The sequence below is a fragment of the Heloderma suspectum genome, chromosome 5, assembly GCF_057233095.1.
Source record: "Heloderma suspectum isolate Gila_16-S chromosome 5, 16-S_ref, whole genome shotgun sequence".
NCBI classification, from domain to species: domain Eukaryota; kingdom Metazoa; phylum Chordata; class Lepidosauria; order Squamata; family Helodermatidae; genus Heloderma; species Heloderma suspectum.
In genome coordinates, this window is record NC_139462.1 from 226,935,649 (window position 1) to 226,957,647 (window position 21,999).

Sequence of the window (21,999 nt, forward strand, 5' to 3'; positions counted from 1 at the left end):
GATGCAACATCGTGGCTCTAGTGGAAGACCCACTGACCTATTCAACCCCTTGAGCCATGTGCTGGGATGACCTGTGTATACCACTACAAATGGACGTATTTTATACAGATCTGGGATTCTAACTGCCTAACTTCGACCTAAACATTGCTACTGTTAAACAATTAGGAACTGGAGACTTTTGCTGATCTGCCGCAAATTGCCCACAGATCTATCAGTAGAAACCATCCTACCTTCTGCCCACTCCTGATGTAAGGCTGTCAACAAGGCCTTAGTGAGTCCAACAAGACGGCAACTAGAAGAGGGGAAAGGACATAAAAAGAAAGACTTCAAAATATGGCAAGTTCAGGGGGCTGAATCTAGAATCTGCCTTCCATGAGAGAATAGGATCGTCCGCAAAACCAAGTGCTCTGCTCACGTAAGGGCCCTCTAGGTGATTTTTGGGGATCCCACACACACGTACCCTCAGCTTACCCCATTCAGCAAAGTCTTCTAACTCTCCATGTAGCATTTTCAGGGGGCTGGAGTAGCTGCCATGGGAAGGAGGGGGTGGGGAACTCCACTTCTGCCAGTGCAGTTGATCCGGTCTAAATCTGAATCCAAGCCAAAATTTAGAATGCCCACATGTAAAAAATAAACTGTTTACCAGTTACATTCACTAACATATACATTTTGTTTGCACTTTCCCCCAAGACAGGCATTTATGTATGCATTTTGTGCCTAGAGAATTCGGAGAAATACAAATTTCAAGGGAATACCTGTGTTTTGGGTTGTGTATTGGTTCCAAAAGTGCTAAATTAATAAGTTCACATTAAAATGCAAACTGAACTAATTTCTCCCCCATCCCTAGTTATCAAAGGCCATCAATAAGGACCCTGTCATCTTTAGACAAATACCAAGTTAGTCAATATTGAAGTGAGGTAGGGATTATATATGATTATATATCATTCTGTATAATCAAGGAGCATGTTTACATCATCAAGGGTTATTAAATATGACTACTTCTGTGAAGGGATGTTTGTGGCACTCTTGCTTTTTACATTCCAGAAATTTAGATAGGATGGCCTTGCTCTGTTTGATAAAAATTTATTCTAAATGCCTAGGCTGAGCTATCGCAGCAGGAAGTCATCTATATTGTATACGTGGGCAGACTTCTCAAGATCTCCAGTTAATAGCAGGCATCTGAAAATGCCATTACTAATCAGGGCTTCTCAGCAGAGCTTATAGGTCCAGTTATTCCATTCTGGAGAGAGGAATCTTAAGAAGCTAAAGGAATTTTGCCTAGTCGTTGTTGCAGTACTTCCTTCTTAGGTAAGAGTGGATGGAATAGAAAATAGCATAACTGATTGGCAGATTTCCTATTGTATAAATTAGAATTGTACTCAAGGACATCAATTTGGGCCTCTCTCCTGATTGAATTCAGCGAAGGAGATGTTTCTACTTAAGGATGGGCTGTTTCTGGTCTGTCAGTTCCACAGTATAATCACAAAGTCCATTCTGTCCCATTTTCTGCGAACTGAAACACAGGAAAATTCTTATTTAACTTGTACATATTTCTCCTAAAATATGTATTCTTGGCCACGTTTTCTCCTCAAATACATGTATTTGAATGCACAACACACACACCCCAATACACATTTTTGTACACATTTTTTAGAGCCAAAAACTGCATTGCAAAATTCAGAGGAGCGCTCAATCCTCTGCATTCCGAGCCATGTATTAAGAACATAAGAAGAACCATGCTGGACCAGACCAAGGGTCCATCTAGTCCAGCATTCTGTTCACACAGTGGCCAACCAGCTGTCGACTGGGAACCCACAAGCAGGGCATGAGCACAACAGCACCCTCCCACCCATGTCCCCCAGCAACTGGTGTACATAGGCTCACTGCCTCTGGTACTGGAGGGAGCATATGGCCATCAGGACTAGTAGCCATTGATAGCCTTTTCCTCCAGGAATTTGTCCAACCCCCTATTAAAGCCATCCAAATTGGTGGCCATCACTACATCCTGTGATAACGAATTCCATAGTTTGACTATGCGCTGTGTGAAGAAGTCCTTCCTTTGATCTGTCCTGTCCACCAATCAGCTTCATGGGATGACCCCATTGGGTTCTAGTATTTTGAGAGAGGGAGAAAAATGTCTCCCTATCCACATTCTCCATATCATGCATCATTTTGTAGACCTCTATCGTCAACCCTTACCCTCCTTTTTTCCAACCTAAACAATCCCAGCTGTTGCAACCTTCTCTCAGATGCTTCTCTCAGATGCTGCAGCCCCTTGATCATTTAAGTGCCCTTTTCTGAAGTTTTTCCAGCTCTACAATTTTTTTTAGGTGTGACCAGAACTGTACACAGCATTCCAAGTGTGGCCGCACCATAGATTTGTATAGGGGCAGTATGGTATTGGTAATTTTAATCTCAATTCCTTCTCTGATTATGCCTATCATGGAGTTTGCCTTTTTTACAGTAGCTACACACTGGGTCGGCATTCTCATTGAGCTGTCCACCACAACCACAAGCTCTCTTTCCTGGTCGGTCACTGATAGCTCAGTTCCCATCAGGCTAGACTTGAAGTTGGGATTTTTTGCCCCAATGTGCATCACTTTGCCCTTGTTTACATTGAACCGCGTTTGCCATTTAGATGCCCATTCTCCCAGTTTGGAGAGATCCTTTTGGAGCTCTTCACAATCCCTTTTTGTTTTAACCACCCTAAATAATTTGGTATCATCTGCAAACTTGGCCACTTCACTGCTCTCTCCTAATTCCAGATCATTTATAAACAAGTTAAAAAGCATTGGTCCTAATACAGATCCCTGTGGGACCCCACTATTTACTTCCCTCCATTGGGAGAATTTACCATTTATTCCTACTCTCTGCTTTCTGTTCTTTAACCAGTTGCTGATCCATAAGAGGACATGTCCTCTTATTCCATGATGGGTAAGTTTGCTCGGGAGTCTTTGGTGAGGGACTTTGTCAAAAGCCTTTTGGAAGTCCAAGTAAACAATGCCTACCATATCACCCCTGTCTACATGTTTATTGACACTCTCAAAGAGCTCCAAAAGGTTAGTGAGACAGGACTTACCTTTGCGGAAGCCGTGTTGATTCTTTTTCAGCAGGGCTTGTCCTTCTGTATGCTTACGAACTTTATCTTTAATAATGCCTTCAACCAATTTACCCAGAACAGACATTAAGCTAGCAGGCCTGTAATTTCCTGGATCCCCCCGGATCCCTTTTTGAAAATTGGTATTACACTGGGTAACTTCCAGTGCTCTGGTATAGAGGCTGCTCTTATTTATTTATTTATTGCATTTATATCCTGCCTTTTTTCCTCCAAGGACGCCAAGGCTGCGTACGTAATCCTCCTCCTCTCCATTTTATCCTCACAACAACAACCCTGTGAGGTGGGTTGGGCTGAGAATCTGTGACTGACCCAAAGTCACCCAGGGAGCTTCCATGGCCTAGTGAGGACTAGAACCCGGCTCTCCCGGCTCTCAGCCCAACACCCTAGCCACTACACCACACTGGCTCTTAGGGACATGCTGTGTTAGGGACATGTTACATATTTTGGTTAGAAGATCAGCAATTTCATATTTGAGTTCTTTGAGAACTCTAGGATGGATAGCATCTGGGCCTGGTGATTTATTTGCTTTCAATTTATCAATATGGTTGAGAACCTCATCTTTTGTCGCCACTGTTTGCCTCAGGCTCCCTTCCTGAAAACATCAGTTCAGGCACAGTTACTTTGTCCTATATCTTCTTCAGTGAAGACAGATGACAATAATTCATTCAGCTTCTCTGCAATCTCCTTGTCCTCCTTCAGTCCTCCTTTAACTCCATTGTCATCCAGTGGTCCAACTGCCTCCCTAGCTGGTTTTCTGCTTCTGATATATTTAAAGAATTCTTTATTGTTGGCCTTGATGTTGTTAGCGATATGCTCTTCAAAATGCTTTTTTGCATCTCTTATCTTCTGCTTGCTTCGCCTTTGTGCAAGCTTGTGCTCCCTTTTGTTTTCCTCACTTGGGCAATACTTCCATTTTCTGAAGGAAGCTCTCTTATCTCTAATAGTTCCCTTCACGCTGCTCGTTTACCATGCCAGTGACCTCTTGGACTTGGTGCTACCTTTCCTAGCCTGTGGTATACATTTTAGCTGGGCTTCTATTATTGTGGTTTTGAGTAATCTCTAAGCATTCTGAAGGGATTTAATCCTCTCGACTCCCCCTTTTAACTTCCTTTTCACCAGTTCCCTCATTTTAGAGAAGTTTCCTCTTTTGAAGTCAAATGTGACTGCGTTGGACTTCCTGGGCAATTTTCCACTTAAATATATATTAAATCTGATAGCACTGTGATCACTGTTTCCAACTGATTCAACAACATTTACATCTCATAATAGGTGCTGGGTGACACCACTTAGGGTTAAAGCCAGGTTCGTCTCCCCTCTGGTTGGTTCCATGACCAACTGTTCTAGGGCACAATTGTTTAGGGCATCGAGAAATGTAACCTCTTTGTCATGTCTGGAACATGCATTTATCCAATCAGTGTGGGGGTAATTGAAGTTGCCCATTATTGCAACAATTCCTTGTTTGGAGGCCTCCTTGATTTTGTTTTGCGTCTCAAGGTCACTGAGCATTCTGGTCTGGGAGACAATAGCATGTTCCTAGTGCTAAATTAGTTTTGGAGCCTGGTATTGTCACCCACAGAGCTTCTGTGGAAGAGCCTACCCCTTTTAGGTGTTCTAGTCCACTTGACACTATGCCCTTTGACGTGCAGGGCAACACGTCCCCCACTACGCCCTTCCCTGTCCTTCCAATACAGTGTATATCCAGAGATGACCGTATACTACTGGTTCATTGCGCTCCACCAGGTTTTCGTAATGTCCACTATATCCAGGCTTTCCTTTAAAATCAAGCACTCTGGCTGTCCCACGTGTACACGGTATCCTTCCCCAGATGCCTCTGGCATGTGCATCTTTTGCTATGGGATGCTGGCCCCTTTGATTGGCTATTATGTTCTACCATGTACACCTGGCCTATGTCCTCCCCTTCTACCTTAGGGCAATCAAAACATTTTCATCTTCATCTGTTTGGGATGATTTAACCTGAACCGGATGCTTCCAGGTAGTCCCAGGTAGTGCAAATGTGGTTGGTTCGCTTAAAAAGATGGACTGAATGACGTTCTCCAGCATCCCTAGCTTCCACACAAAAACTGTTGAGATCAGTGTCAGTGCTGATACAAGGCAGATAGATGTTCCAGCCAGGAAGGAAACTTGGTTTCAAGCCAATAAGCATGGCCAGGTAGACTGAGAGCAGGTCAGTGTCCTGCCCCCACTGGAGGAGTCTTTTTCAGAAGAAGAGCTGGAGCTCCCAGAGATAAACAACATCAAGGAGCAGCCCATGTCAGGAGATCTGGGGGACCTTGGGCCCTCAGAGGAGATGGCCATGGGTCCATCCCTGCAAGAGGGGGGGGAACGGTGCCTCTGAGACAGGGGCTGCATGACCAACTAGCTCCTGAGAGCACCATTGTCCCAAGAAGCAAGCCAGTAGGACTCCTACAAAAAGGAATGCTCAGTTGCAAAGGAGGACTCCTTGTGAGCAGGGTCCTCCCCACAAGGAGGACTTTTTCCACAAGTATCTGATATGCTGTACCTGGGTCCTGGGTGGAGCTCTGGAAGCTCCAGCATATAAGCCTTCAGTTGGAGCTTGCCAGCAGCTGGAACAATATTGTTCTACTCTGGTGCCTTGAGCTCTTGCTTCCCTAATTGATCCATTGTGCTGCTGACCTTTGTTCTCTTGCTAAACTGTGCTCTTTGGACTGCTTTCCAGTGTTTTGACCTTGACCACACCTCAGATCCTGCTCTTGGGATTCTCCTTCGTAACTGGTAATCCTGTGCTCTTAACTTTTGCCTGCATCCTGACTTTGGCTTTGAGCTGCCCTCTTGCTGGACTGATAACAACATCTTTCTGACCTCTGCCTGCCTTTTGAACTTGTTATATGGATTTGCCCCATAGACTGCCCTAGGACTTGGCCTGGCCTAAGCAGGACACTCAGACTGAGAAGCAAAGGCCAATGTCAACAGCTGTATAGGACTAGGAGGAACGCTATTGGTCACTTGTGCCACCTGATCCCAAATAAGCTAGCGAATGCAATACCACCCTCTGGCCATCTGCAATGGTGGTGCTGCAGGCCATCAGAGAACACTCAGCAGCTTCCTCCTCTGGTAAGAAATCATGGTAACACAGAGCAAAAGATTCCTAGATTCCTACTCCAAGCGTCTACAGTTCAAATCCCAGTTGCCTTACCATCGGACTGTAAATCTGTTATTTTTTCTTGTTTTGTCCTCACAAAGTTCTCTTAATAGCGTTTGTTATCTGGTGGCTTCTCCAAGCCACTGAAATTTGTGTCACTCCTATCTTCTGGCACGGGGGCTGAAAGAAAAAGCTTAAAGATGTGTGGACATGCAGTTATATTGTAAGTTACTCAAGCTTTCCTGTTGGCAGATGAAACACATGGATAAATTAATACGCCTCTGCCCTTAGCGGATGAGCCAAGCTGAAATACTCCCACAATCCTCACAAAAAGGTAGAATATGTTCCCCCCATTCTGTTTTTAACATGACTCACCAACTCTGTATTTACTTTTTCTCGCCTGAGGAGCAAAGTTAACACAAGAATTCATGCTGCTGTATCTCTAGCAAGTGGATGGGATGTATTTTAGATCTAAAAAGGATGAGTTCCTTAATTCAACTGGATGTAACTCTTATTTTGCAATTGAATACTGGGCAAATCTTACAAGTGGAGTGTGGTTTTCCAGGCTAGAAATTGCTCACCTGGCATGTTCATTCTTTTGCAGTTTGATCCCCATTTTTGCTTCCTGGTTGGAGAGATAAGCTTCAAAATCTGTGAGCAGTGATGTGGGGTTTCCAGAAAATTTTGAATTGGAAGAGTTCCCAGAAAAAAAAATGTTCAGTTTGCATCAGAAATATTTCTGATGGCCAGAGTGATTAAATTAAGCATATGTCCCAATACACTTCAAGCATTTGATCTGAAATATCTAAGGAAAGAAATTAAAACACACTTAGGGCACGAGCCCTAAGTCGGTTCCCGGAAAACCACATATCCTATGGCCGTCTAGCCACTGACTAGCGGCCATAGGATTGCTCCCTCCGTGTGATTTAAATGTTACATTATGTAGAAATTCAAAGACAATAGCATGTGTTTCCCTTACTTTGTTTACATGTAAGAAAAAAGCAAAGCTACTGAAAACTTAACACAGTAAGAGAGCAATCCTTTGAACCCTAGACAGCATCTGGGGGAGATAGGATTTTTTGGTTTCCCAGTTCCAAGCTTGTAGCCAGGAAACCATGCTCCCTGCCCTCTCCCCCTCATAGCCAGGGCAGAGAGAACTGCAGAGGCTGCCCCCCCCTTCCCCCGTGCCTGTCCGTGCTCATAACACAGAGCACAGACCAGGCAAAAAGGGGTTGTTCCTGGAGGCAGGGAAGTGAGGGAGGAGACCATGGAAGCTGTTTGAGACAGCATCCTATGTGGTCTTCAGCCCCATTCCCACCCCCTTCCCGAAGCCATGCTTAGATGCCGAAATCGGGCATCTCAGGTAAACTGCAGGGCAGCCAGACCAGAGAGGAAATCCTTTCCTCTGTACTTCAGCAGCCCTGCATTGGATAGGCGATCGCCTCCGAATTCAAAAGAAGTCAGAGGCGACTGTCTATCTCAATAGGATTATTCAGCCTTCCCCAACCCAGTGCCCTTTAGATGTATTGGACTACAACTCCCAGCAAACCTCAGATGGCATGGCTGGCTGGGAATGCTAGGAGTTGTCGTCCGATACTTCTGGAGGGCATCAGGTTGTGAATTAATTTTAGCAACCCAAAGAACTGTGCATGGTACGGCTGAAAACCACACTTCTCTTTCAACAGGGTTCATCTCTCTTCCACTGAGGTTGTTCAGGTACCTTCAGTGTCATTGTCACTACTCATTAGTTCCATTTCATACTGAGACGTATTATGTATTTCAATGACCTACATGTAGTGTCTCACATACCTACTAGGGATAATTGTCTGAAAATTACTGAATTACAACTTTGAAGCTGCTGAGCTTCCCTAATATTTGTATTTGCATTTGGCATCCATTGATAGTTACTAATGAACATATGAAATGGAAAATTTTCTGCGGAAAAACAAAGCACTGGAAAATTTTCTGCCCCACATCTCTGTCCATGAGCAGTGTGTGTCTTGTCGCATCTCAGAAGCCAGTGCAATTCTATGGTAGCAGGAGGGAGGTGGCAGCCAGAAAGCTTTCTTCTTGTCTGTCTGCCTATGTCTCTTTCACCTTCTCCAAGTTCTGATGGGTGTCTCATTCCAAACACAAGAGATACCCACCTAGCAGGAGACCCTCTCCTACTGTTAGCTTCCATTACTAAAAACAGCAACATCCTGGGCTGTTAGCTGGCTATCAGCCTTGCAAAGGAACAGCCAGTCAGCAGCTCAACACCACAAAGGCAGATATGCCCACCTCGGTCTGCCCCGTCCGTGCCACCTTAGCTGGTGCCTCCCTTCCTCTCTTCCTTCCTCTCTACAGGTTTGCAAGTGCTGTGTGTGATCACACTGATGAAATTAGCAGCATGCTGTAGAGTTGCAAGTGGATGAAGGATGCTGCACAAGTGAGCTTCAAACTCTGCATCACAATTTCATGTTTTGTTTTCAACCCCTTGCCATCCTCACTGACATTATCGCTTTTTAATAGAATACCTAGTTCATTCAGCCTCTTCCTTCCTAAAGCGACTTTGCCTAATGAGCTGATGATTCATCTCTTTTTTCCTAGTATCTACACACTTTCCAAAGTCATCTCTAGATAGCAAGATGAAACTGATTGAGCAAAAGGTTCTGCTTGGGGCATCTTGGAGCCCTCCAGCAGAGGAGAGAAAACGCAGGCACCACAGGGCTGCTAACATGTCTTTAGTTCATTTGCAATGGGATCATAGTAAAGTTGTACCACTCCACCCAGACGTTATTTATTTAGTTATTTATTTTGGTAGAGCTCAGTCAAAATAGTCCTGTTGAAATTCTCCACAGTATCTGTGGGCAGTGAAATGGGGGTGTGGCACCATTTCGCCAAATATTCTCTGGGGAGAGGAGAAATTATCCCAACAGTTTCTTGGGGGTGGGGCTTTCCATGAACACTACCAGTAGCAGCATGGTTCCTTCCTCCTTCATAGAATCATAGAATAGTAGGGTTGGAAGGGGCCTACAAGGCCATCGAGTCTAACCCCCTGCTCAAAGGCCATTGATAAGCACTCTTGGAGTCCAATTCTGTAGCCAACTGTGGATCCACCAGATTGTTGTTTCATCTAGCCCACCTTGAGCTAGTTTGCTCATCAGGGGATCATGGGGCACTTTGTCGAAAGCTTTGCTGCAGTTGAGGTATATGATCTCCACAGCATTCCCACAGTCCACAAGGGAGGTGACCTGATCCAAAAATGAGATCAGTTTCGTCTGGCAGGATTTGTTCTTGACAAATCCATGTTGGCTTGGAGTAATCACTGCATTGTTTTCAAGGTGCTTCCAGATGGATTGCTTTATCATCTGCTCCAGAATTTTCCCAGGGATTGATGTCAGACTGACTGGTCTGCAGTTCCCAGGTTCCTCCTTTTTACCCTTTTTGAAGATAGGGACAACATTAGCCTCCTCCAGTCATCTGGCACTTCACCCGTCCTCCAAGATTTCTCAAAGAGAATAGACAGCGGTTCTGAGAGTTTTCTGCCAGTTCCTTTATTACTCTAGGGTGCAGTTCATCTGGCCCTGGAGATTAGGTTTACCTTCCTTCCTTAGGTTTACTTGCTGCTGATGCTGAATGCCCTTCAGAATGGGCATTCTCTGCTGTGGCACGCTGGCTGTGGAATGCTCTCCCCTTGGAGGCCCGATGGGTGCAGACGTTGGTTTCATTTCGGTGCCAAGTGAAAACACCAGAGCCTTTGAGGGCTAATTGAATTCCCTGAAGTTGCACACTGTTTTAACCATTTTGTTGCTTCAGATTTTCTAATTGGTGTTAGCTTGCTTAATAGTTTAATATGCTTTTAGCTTTTAAAATCATTTATTGTTATATACTGTTTGCTTTGATTTTATCTGTGCGCTGCCCTGAAATCTTAATGATGTAGGGCAGGATACAAATGTTTTGAATGAATGAATGAATGAATGAATGAATGAATGAATGAATGAATGTGGTAGCAGTGGCAGCTGTTGGTAGCCTGGCTGGGCTTTTGCAACCCCCACAATGCCTTAGGCCTAGAATTGTTCTAGGACATTCTGGGATAAAAATGGCATTGCCACACACACAAAATGGTGGAGAACGTTTGGTAAACAGAATGCAAGAGTGTTATCTTAGGAATTAATTGTGTCCATGCTGATGGCAGCTAGCAGGGCAACAGCTAAAAGCTGAAAACCTGCCGAATGGCTAACATTGAAGTCTTAGTACTTGGAATGGTGACAATAGCTAAAGGCAAAGTCAGAATATCTGATTTTTATAAAATATGGCATGACTTTAGTCTATAAATAATCAGGGACACACGCGGTAATATCTGTCAAAGCCTTTCCTCAGATTATGTTAAAAAAAAGACTAAATATGATTTGTGATTATGAAGAACTATAAAGAAAACCTCCAAGCAGCGAATGGATTCCACTTATATTTTTGTTTGTAAAGTTGGCGGGGGGATGTGGCCCTGTTTTCAAGGCAAAACTGCACGGGGGGGTTGTAAATGGACAGATGAGGGGCAGCTGCATGTGTCTTCGCTGCAAAGCTAGGGGAGTGGGGAGACCTTTAAGGGAGAAGCGGCTGGTGGGAGTAAAGTGCTTAACCCTTCCTCCAGCCGCTGTTTTTCCACCCTTGATGCAGCAAATACTTCTCTTTGAACCGCAGCTCTGGGGGAAGGGTTTCTGGGGGAAAGTAGCAGGTGGAGGAAGGCTTAAGCACTCCTCTCCCATCTAGTGACATTTCCAAAATTCACAATTTCCTAGTTCGGAATTAGGGATGTCAGAGAATTCCGCCATGGACTCAAAGGAGGCTAGCCTATTGCAGGGAAAAACACAGACGCAAATTGGACGCCACTTGAGGCCGTAAAGCCCTGAGTTTACCCTAATTGCATCCGTTTACAGCTCTATTTTGATAAAAAAAAACCAGCGCTTTACAGCCACATGGCATCCACTACACCATTTGCAGCTGTATTTCTCCAAGGAATACGGTAATGGCGGCTGCCATTACCGCATCACCGGCTCTGCAGAGCCAGAGTGCAGCTCCGTGAAATCCTCCAGACGCAGAGCCACTCTGGAGGATTCCAGGGGGGAGGAATGGATCGCCTCCCCCCACCCCCCACTGACACTGTCGGAATACAAACTTGTCCAGTTCGCAGTGCTCACATGTATTATAAATCGAATGTCGTTTTCCAGAGAAGTCCTCCTATGACACAAAAGGTAAACTGGGAGTTTACAGAAGCTCAGAATGTGCTTTTAATCTGTTTTTGGTCCAAGGCTTGGACACAGCTCTGACTGAGGAAAGGAAACACCCCGAAAGGGTGATTTTTAAGGCTCTGGAATCCAACGGCCAAGTGCATGGGATGCTCCTAAGTCTCTGGGGAAAGAAGACAAGCAGTCCCATTCTAAGCCAATGGAATAAGGTACAGCCAGCATTGCAACTCAATGGCGTACTTCTCGGGGGCGGGGGGGATTATATATATTCTACAGTTCCCCAATGATATTCGTAATTGGTGATCCAGTTCCAAATTGAGCAGAGGGGAGTTCGCCTGTCACTGCTCCCATGCTTCTCCCCTGCAAATCTCCTCACCCCACTATTTTGCTATGGAGAAGTGGCAACTGGACACCCTAAAGCAGGTGTGCAGAATGCAGATCCGGGATAGCAGTGATGATTCCTCCAAAGGGTGTGGCTTGGAGGCCAAGCCCTGCCCCCTGGAGGAACCCAAGGAGGCTCCATGGGCCACATGCAGAACCCTCATGGGCTCAATTAGGCCCACATCCCTGCCCTAAGGCTCTATTTGCAGCCAGCTATGTAGTTCCACCCAGGGCCAGCCTTAGGAGTGGGCGAGCTGGGTGCTCGCCCAGGTGCCGAGCTGAGCGGGGGGCACCGAGCTGAGCTGAGGGGGTGCCAAGCTTCGCTGAGGGGGGTGCAGAGCTGAGCTCAGTGGCTTTTTTTTTTAATGTACTATCTGCAGTGAGCTGGGGTGGCAAAAAGCAAGTATCTATAACCTTTCTTTCAAGGTTCTACAGGTTGTTTGGGTGTTGTTGTTCAGTTGTTCAGTCGTGTCCGACTCTTCGTGACCCCATGGACCACAGCACGCCAGGCCTTCTTGTCCTGCGCTCTCTCCCACAGCGTGCTCAAGTCCATATTCATTGCATCAGTGATGCTATCTAGCCATCTCATCCTCTGCCGTCCCCATCTCCTTTTGCCTTCAGTCTTTCCCAGCATCAGGGTCTTTTCCAGGGAGTTTTCTCTTCGCATTAGGTGGCCAAAATATTTGAGCTTCACCTTCAGGATCTGTCCTTCCAAGGAGCACTCAGGGTTGATTTCTTTTAGGATGGTCACCGTCTGCGGTGATCTTGGAGCCCAAGAAAGTAAAATCTGTCACTGCTTCCATTTCTTTGGGTTGTTTGGGTACTAACTACAAAAAAGATCTTCCTTCAAGTACCCTTAAAGCATGCTTCTTTTTCTATTTCCATTTTGATGTCATTCGCATTAGGCAAAAATCAGCGTTAACCAGCTCTAAATTGAGGCAACGTTACCGAACACTTAGCATTTCAAATACTGTAAATGGTTATATTTGTTGTTATTTCTTCGTTCAGTCGCTTCCGACTCTTGGTGACTTCATGGACCAGCCCACGCCAGAGCTTCCTGTCGGCTATCGCCACCCCATATAACCATATATAAATAATTGTTTGTTTATTTATTTATTTCATTTCTATACCGCCCAGTAGCCAAAGCTCTCTGGGTGGTTTAAATAATAATAAAATAAAGCCGTAAGTTCTATGAGGCCAGCTGAATACTGTTTTTATTTACAACTTTTCTTTATTGTTTTTAAAGATAAAAGTATTGGGTATTCTAAAATAAAGAATGCTTCCCAAAAGATAGGAACTGCTGCAACACAAAAAAAATATTGGAAGTAAAACCTGTGATGGTTTTGCTGTGCTGCATGGTGCATTCCCACTGTTCAGAATGTGGCTTTTTGAACTTTGGCTTGTGCAGACCAGTAGCCAAGAGATCAAGGTTTTGCACAATGTCATTCTTGGTGGACTTCACACCTGCACCAGGCCCCATAAATCCTCTGGGTGGCCTGCAGAACGGACTACCAGGACAGGGGACACCAAAGGCACTCCTTGCCCAGGGCGCTTTTTATCCTAGGGCAGGCCCTGGTTCCACCCCACACGTTAAATGTACAAAACTTGTCCTGATGGTGTGTGTGTGAGTGTGTGTGTTAATTGTGTGTTGTTGTTTTTTATGTTCCTCTCTGCAGGTTGCAGGAGCCTGTGGGATAACATTACTTGCTGGCCCGCAGCGAGTTTGGGTGAAACCAGAGTGTTGCCTTGTCCTATATATTTCACCTACTTTTCAGAGGCTCAGGGTAAGTGGCGCTGGACGACTTCTCCCCAATCAAAGTAGACGGGGTTGTATTTATTTATGTATTTACTGACTGACTGATTGACTTACGATATTTATGTGGTGAACAACAAAGGTAAAAGAATAAAACACCAGGTTAAAACAGTGAAAACGTTTTTTAAAATGACAAATTCCAATAAGATCGAATTTAATGAACCGCAGTTGGTCACTCAGGGAAGGCCTCTCAAAATAACAGTGTCTTCAGGAGGCGCCGGAAGGAACACAGCATTGGCGCCTGCCTGACCTCCAAAGGCAGGGAGTTCCACAGGAAGGGGGCCAGCATGCTGAAGGCTCTTCTCCTGGAGGACTCCAACTGGGCCGTAGGTCTGTGTGGAACCATCAGCAGCAAGCCCTCCAATGACCTCAGTGACTGGGGAGGTTGGTAAAGAAGAAGGCGCTGTCTCAGGTATCCTGGTCCCAAGTTGTTTAGGGCTTTGTACACTAGTACTAATGTGTCCCGGTAGCGAATAGGCAGCCAAGGTTGTTTTGCAGATGGGCTCGTCCGAGCTTCCTTTCGACGGGATGCTAACAGTTTTGAAAAACTGCACAAGCAGCCCCCTAGTCCAATGGCAAACCGTGATCATCCAAAATGTGCGTGTCCCCATTGGCATAAAAACTGGTGACGCTCATGAGGCCTCCTTCCTACACTGATTGCTAAAACCCATGTCTTAGAGCCAAACTGCATGTTCACAGATATCACCTTGTACAGCCTTCCTAGGACTGTGATCTGCCCCACAAGTATAGCACAATAAGGTGCTAAGAGGTAAGGTGGACGGTATCTCTCCAGGCTGCACTTAGGGGTTCCACATTTGAATGCTCCCCGTATTTTAAAAAAAACTCCCTAAAAGTAAAACAAGAACAACACCAAAATAGCATAGCAAGAAGAAATGTTCTAGCCCAGCCTGTTCCCTGCTGTACTATCTTTCTACTTGCAGGAAATCCTTTATGCAAGCAAACAGCAAAGAGGCAGAAGTGGGTAAGAGTTTAGCCAGCGTGGTGCTATGACCTTGTCGGTTAGAAGTCTGTGCATTGAATATCTGAGTGGCAAAGAATATTTCTGGTCAGGAACTAACGGTGGCATATCGGGATACAGACAATTACTTGCAATTTAAGGAGCTTTAAATTATCAAATGGGAACTGGGTGTCGGAGCTCTGCTCTGTTCACAAATTGGGAAGTATTTTGTGTTATTCACCAATAGCAGTCAAGCTCAATTGGCAAACAGCAGAATGTCAATGCCATTCCATCATAGGCTAGTAAGGTACCTGTCTGTACGTCTGCAGAAATTACAAATGGCCTCCTGCAGAAATCCAGGAGAAAGCCATGAATATCATACATACTAAGCACTGTGGAAAGGTAGAATTATCGCACCCTATATAATGTTAGAGCTGGATCATGAGAAGCAACATAAAGCAGATTTTTGCCCTGGGGCTAAGCTTTTTTCATATCAGCAGTTAATGATTAAGTTAGCAGTACATAGGAAGTGAAGGATGGACTTGCGTGTCGTTGTGCAGCAAATCAACCCTATTGTGGGGAGAGGCAGAAGCAGCAAAGGACTCTGGGGCAGCATGAGACAATTTGCATATATATTATAATTTAGAATTACTAGAATTCATTTACATTTCACCAACGTTAGCAAAAATAGCATTGAAATAAAGAGTGCCTCTGAGCATATGCAGAATCTGTTTTGCTCACTGAACAATTAATAGTGATAGAATATATTGCACACAGATTAAAGCCTTAGCATTCCCATTTTAGAGATTAAGCACTGAACACACCTATTGCAAGAAAACCATCACATACATTCTGTTCCCCTCCACACAAGAATCCTTCCACATTTGATCCATCCTCCAGCAAGTCGTCATAAAAACAGAAATTTTATTTATTTATTTATTTATTTATTTCATTTCTATACCGCCCAATAGCCGAAGCTCTCTGGGTGGTTCACAAAAATTAAAACCAAACAACACACAATAAAACAATTTAAAATATATAGAACATTAAAACCACAATATAACAATACAACCACAATAAAACCTAGCAGCAGTGCAGGAGTTTAAAATACAGATTTAAAACAGCAAAGATAAAAATTTAGAAAGCTAAAATGCTAAAGTGCCTGGAAAAATAAAAAGGTCTTCACCTGGCGCTGAAAGGAATACAATGTAGGCGCCAGGCGAACCTCACTAGGGAGCTCATTCCAGAGCCGGGGTGCCACAGCAGAAAAAGCCCTCCTCCTAGTAGCCACCCGCCTCACTTCCTTTGGCAGGGGCTCATGGAGAAGGGCCGCTGACGATGATCTTAAGGTCCGGGCAGGCACATATGGGAGGAGGCGATCCTTCAGATAACCTGGCCCCAAGCCGTTAAGGGCTTTGAATGTTAACACCAGCACTTTGAATCGGGCCCGGAAATGGACTGGCAGCCAGTGCAGCTGGAAAAGTACTGGCGTAATATGAGCTCGCAGGCCAGTCCCTGTTAACAATCTTGCTGCCCTATTTTGGACCAGCTGAAGTTTCCGGACCGTTTTCAAAGGCAGCCCCACGTATAACGCATTGCAGTAATCCAGACGAGAAGTTATCAGAGCATGGAGAACTGTAGCTAGGCTATCTCTGTCCAGATAAGGGCGTAGTTGATTGATTGATTATTGCATTTATACCCCACCTTTTTTCCTCTTGCAAGGAACCCAAGGTGGCTTACATTATCCTCCTCCTCTCCATTTTATCCTCAGTTGGTATACCAGCCTAAGCTGATAAAAAGTGCTCCGTGCCACTGAGTTCACCTGTGCCTCAAGTGACAGTTCTGGATCCAAGAGCACCCCCAAACTATGAACCTGATCCTTTAGGGGGAGTGCAACCCCCTCCAGAACAGGTTGAATATCACCTAGCCGGGCAGACGAACCACCCACTAACAGTACCTCCATCTTGTCTGGATTGAGTTTCAGTTTATTAGCCCTCATCCAGTCCATTACCGTGCCCAGGCACTGATTCAGAACAGCCACTGCCTCACCTGGTTTTGATGAGAAAGAGAGGTAGAGCTGGGTGTCATCTGCATATTGATGGCACCTCAGCCCACACCTCCGGATAACCTCCCCCAGCAGTTTCATGTAGATGTTAAACAGCATGGGGGATAAAATAGAGCCCTGTGGAACCCCATGGCACAATTGCCATGGCACAGAGCAGTAATCCCCCAGCACCACCTTCTGGAATCGGCCATCCAAGTAGGAGCAGAACCACTGTAGTGCAGTGCCTCCAACTCCTAACCCAGACAACCTATCCAGAAGGATACCATGGTCGATGGTATCGAAAGCCGCTGAGAGGTCCAGGAGAATCAACAGGGTCGCGCTCCCCCTGTCCCTCTCCCGGCAGAGGTCATCCCACAGGGCGACCAAGGCAGTTTCCGTTCCAAAACCAGGCCTGAAGCCCGATTGAAATGGATCTAGATAATCCGTTTCATTCAAGAGTGCCTGGAGCTGTCCTACAACCACCCGCTCAAGCACCTTGCCCAGGAAGGGGATGTTGGCCACTGGCCTATAATTGTTAACATCCTCTGGGTCCAGGTTAGGCTTTTTCAGGAGTGGTCTAATGACTGCCTCTTTTAAAGCGGCAGGCACCACTCCCTCTCTCAAGGAGGAATTTACAACCTCCTGGACCCAGCCAAACATCCCCTCCTTATTTGATTTAATAAGCCATGAAGGGCAAAGGTCAAGCACACAAGTGGTCGATCGGACGTGGCCAAGCACCTTGTCCGCATCCTCAGGCCTCAGTAACTGAAACTCATCCAATAAAACTGGACCAGACGGTGCTCTGAACGCCTCTACCAATGGAACTGCATTAATGGTGGTGTCCAATTCATGACGAATCTGAGCGACTTTATCCTCAAAGTGCCGTGCAAACTCGTCACAGCGTGCTACCGAGGGTTCCACCGTCTCTCTCCCTGGCCCAGAATGTAACAGGCCGCGAACCACTCAGAAAAGCTCCGCTGGACGACACTGAGAAGATACAATGCTGGTGGAAAAGAACTGTCTCTTTGCCACCCTCACCGCCACAGAGTAGGCTCGATAGTGGGCTCTTACCTGTGTTCGGTCAGACTCAGCACGAGTTTTCCTCCCATTTTGTGGGAGGGGGGGTTGCAACTCTCCTCTACCTCATCCTTTTATGTACAAGGTCTCATTGTCCCCTCCCCCCCCCCATAACTTAATTTGTGCCCAGACTTCACCAGGATTCAGCAATGAAGTCCGTTTTCAATTCTAGGACTAAGTAATGGAGAAGGTACCTCTGAGCATGTACCTAGTGCCTTTCCCTCACCACTGAAGCTAGAATCCATGCAAAAGGAAAAAAAAAACACAATTTTCAAAATATGCATAGGACTGAGCTGAAAAGGTATCCAATTCAGCAGAGTGGAATGGGGTAAACAGTTTATTAAGCCTGTAGTATCACGCTCATAACTCAGGACTTATTTCTGAGTAACCATGCAGAGAATCAGGCTGCAAACCTTCCTGAAAAAGTAACTTGGGCTGCAATTGTATGTACACTCTCCTTGGAGTAAGCCCGATAGAACATAATGGGACTTACTTCTGAGCAGACACACAGAGGATTGGATACGTGCACAGTATTTATCTCTCCGCACCAAAAAACCAAAATTAATTCCTGTTTTTATTAATGTTTGCCATTCCGTTGCTGGATAACAGCAACTGACAAACAAAATAGGCCTGAATGTCTTCCTCTGCAACCATGTGAACGCACTCTGCTTGAAGAGTTGGGTGAGGAGGAGGAGAAGAAAGACAAATCGTCGTGTCTGTTTGTATAAAGTCAAATACAGTTCAGAACTTCTCTTAGTCACTACCCCCTCCTCTTGAAAAGTCTCCAAGACTTGCTCTGGAGGGAGTAAAGAAGAGAAAGAGAGGTAGGGGAGCGAAGAAAAGGTAAACAAGAATGGCAATTACAAATGGACCAGGGGTGGGGAGGGAGGGAAAGAGAGAGAATTCCCCAAGCCAAGTGCTCCCTTCAGAAGGATAGCACTTCAGAGAAATTTAGGAGCAGGGTAGAGGGGTGGGAGGGTTGTACAGACCTTAATGGGGTGAGGTGGCTGAGGGCTTTTTCTTGCTCTTTTAAATAACTGTGACCCGTATTTAAAAGCCCCGTGCCTGCTGGTGGTGCCATGAGGACTCTGCATGCAGCCTCTCCAGCATGTCCTGATACATGATGTCTCATGGACCTCCTAACCCTCCTCTTGCTACATAGCCTGCAGCTAAGCAGGAGAAGTTCAAGGTGGAGATAGAAAAAGAAGTTTCTGGAGACAAATTAAATCCTTTGCCATGCTGAACTCACTGAGCTTTTGCAGAAGCGAGGCATTCCAGTTCAGGGCATTAAAATCAAATACTGTGTGAGATACCAGTATTTCACAGAGAGCTCTCCCCCCTCCCTCTTCTAATTTTCATTGCAAGCAAGCTCCCAGCAGTGGGCAGGTATGAGTAGAAAGGTAGGGAGAGAGAAGTGAGCAGACTGGGAGAAAGGGCGGCAGTGTTTCTTATAGTTTAGAAGGCTGCTGCCTTCATGCTACACCCCTATTTCTCTTTTACGGGGAGTGAGTCCTAAGGTCTCCTAGTCACTGCAAGGCTACCGAGTTCAGAGGGAAGAGGCAGGCTTGTATTAAGGCAGATGATTTCCCTGGGGCAATTCAGAAGATTCGGGGCACAGCTCAGGAGATTCAGGACACATGCCTTGGTGTGCCTCCAACAAGAACGTCTGTGGTGGGAAGGATTGTGGTGTTCTTGTGAGATTTCCAGGTCAAGTCTTAATCTGAAAAGTCTTGCAGGGACTTAGTTGGGGAAGGGAGCATAAACACAGCCTGCCTAAAACCAATGGCCATCTTTTACGGGCCTCATGCTGTGCCTGCCTGGAAAGGCGAGAGGCTTATTTCCACTCTCAGCCCTACTTAGACAGCCCTACTTAGACAGTTGGCACACCAAGACCTGGAGGACCTGTGTCTAAATCCCCGGAGAGCCACAAAACCATGCGACCTTCGGCCAGTCACTCTCCCCCTAACCTACCTCACAGGGTTGTTGTGATGATAAAAGAGGAGAGAACCCCGTACGCTAGAGGTAGGCATCTTGTGGGCCTCCGCATGTTTTGGCCTGCAATTACCACCCGTCTCAGCCAGCATAGCCAATGGTGAGGGCTCATGGGAGTTGTAGGCCAAAGTATCTGCAGGGCAGCAAGGTGCCCAGCCTTCTGCTATATACTCCTTCAAGCTCCTTGTAGGAAGGGCAGGATGAGAATGTAGAAGTAAATTAACTCTGCAATATCCTTTGGTCCCTCGGAATTGCTGTCTTAGTCACACACTCTGGATCATCTCTTCTTTCTGCCTTAATATTGTGAGCATTATCATTCTTGGCTGCAGCCTCCTGAAATGTCATTCTGGCTTTATAGTATGAGTGAAACTGTAGGTTTTTTTTTTTTTTTTTTACCACATCTCTATTGCTGCAGACTTGTGAATTAATTGCCATAAGCGTCGGTTTGGTAAATTCAGCAATAAGATGCTTACTGAAACAGACCAGTCCAAAGTACGTCATAAAAGAAATGTGTTGGAGACAACAGCATGATGTAACGCAGCACGTTCCCTGATGCCCAAAGACCTTAGACCACGGGATGAGCTTAGCATCCATTTTAGCCACATCTTCCTGGTTTGCTCATCACATGTCTGATCTGTCCCCGGCGCTTCTGAGATGCAGTTCCAGCATGAGCTTCTCTCTGCTAAAGCCAGACAACTGGGGACCCTCAAACCTGTTTGGGGATACTCTGAAGCCCATCCCATTCCCATTGAAATGTAACCTCTTCCCAAAACTATCGTCAGGATGTGGTTAAGTCAGAAAGAAGATTGGTTGTTCTATCCTGGAACCATAGATACATGTTGCAGCCTTCCCCACCCTCACGCCCTCTAGATGTTTTGGACTTTATCTCCCATCAGCCCCAGCCAGCATGGTCAATGGTCAGGAATGCAGGGGCATGTAATCCAAAACATCTGGAGGGCACCAAGTTAAGGAAAGCTGCCCTACTGTTTCTCGGCAGGCTTTCCACAAGGTGTTTTTCTACAAAGAGTTTTGGGCAATTTTTGCTTGCCACCATGAGGACTAGAAATGGCATGCTACTAAACCAACTTTGCACCAAATTACATACTGTGTGTCATGTGCATGAAATTGCCATATCTCTGTAATCAAAATTCTCCAGAAGCTGCCTTTGAAGGAATTCTTACCATCAACATTCAAATTTTTCAAGTGTAAGTACGTTCCAGCCTATTTCTGCCTCATTTTGCAAATGCGTTTTTTAACACCTACATGAAAATTTGTATACATTTTTGTGTTCATTTCCCCTCATATACACTTGAAAATTCATATGCATTTTCATATGCAATTTCCCCCAATATACCTATGTTTGGAAGTGATTTTCAGTAACAAGTGTAATTTTGTAAGCAATTTTGCCCCAGTGTACACATTTGTTAACCCAGTATTCCCTAATTATTAGGGCCTCACGAATGCCTTGCTGTGCACGTTTTTCAGATGGAGAACCACACTGCAGCATTTGGAGATGTGCGAAAACAGATGGATAACTGTCTTCTGATTCGCATATTAGTTGGAACCAGATGAATTTCTCTCCCATCGGTAACACTCAGGCTGCCTGACTGCAGAGCGTCAAGTTTCCTAGTTAGCCAGGATAGAGACGGTTATGTCTGCAGAACCGTGCAAGATCAGAAATTAGGTCAGCCTTAACAGAATCATGTTAACGCAGAGCTGTTGTCTTCCTTCTCATCATCACCCGAATCATGTCCACCTCCTGTGCTCCGTTTCCTACTGTTTCAAAGACCTCTCTCCATTCTTCAGGGCAGCTGGATTCTCAGAAGCTTTTCCTCGCTGGCTGTCAGCTGCCGCTTCAGTTAATCATTTGCTCTCACTTGATGCTCTTTTGCAGACAAGTTAATCCACCGGGTTGAGTTCATTTCCCCCACCGCCCTGCATTGACTCCAGGCTATGTCTCTGCACCTGGAAATGCAGTTAAATGCCTTTCCACCCTGGAAAACCTGCAGTGCCCTAAGCAGGGTTAATATGATGCAATTAGATTTTACACTCACACCCTCCCCTCCAGATATCAAATTGGTCTTATTTGGTTTCCCGCGAGGGCACGGGGGTTTTTGGTGGAGGCATAGAGCACTGGAGATTTATCCCATTATGGTCTCTGTGTTTTAAAAAAAACGTTCATTTGCAAGTTGACGTAGGAAAAATAGGCATGCACATTGGGCAGTACAGCATGTGCTTATGATCCTAAAGAGAATCAGTGCAGGTCCTGA

At 45.5% G+C, this 21,999-nt stretch overlaps 1 protein-coding gene across 1 annotated transcript in view; it reads left to right on the forward strand.

The window, feature by feature from the left end:
• LOC146345233 (vasoactive intestinal polypeptide receptor-like) overlaps window positions 1-21,999 on the forward strand; it is a 171,271-nt gene that overhangs the window by 75,097 nt on the left and 74,175 nt on the right. The window contains exon 3 of the mRNA XM_084859444.1: window positions 13,522-13,629. Within this exon, the coding sequence (XP_084715570.1) occupies window positions 13,522-13,629 (108 nt within the window). The remainder of the gene's footprint in view (window positions 1-13,521; window positions 13,630-21,999) is intronic.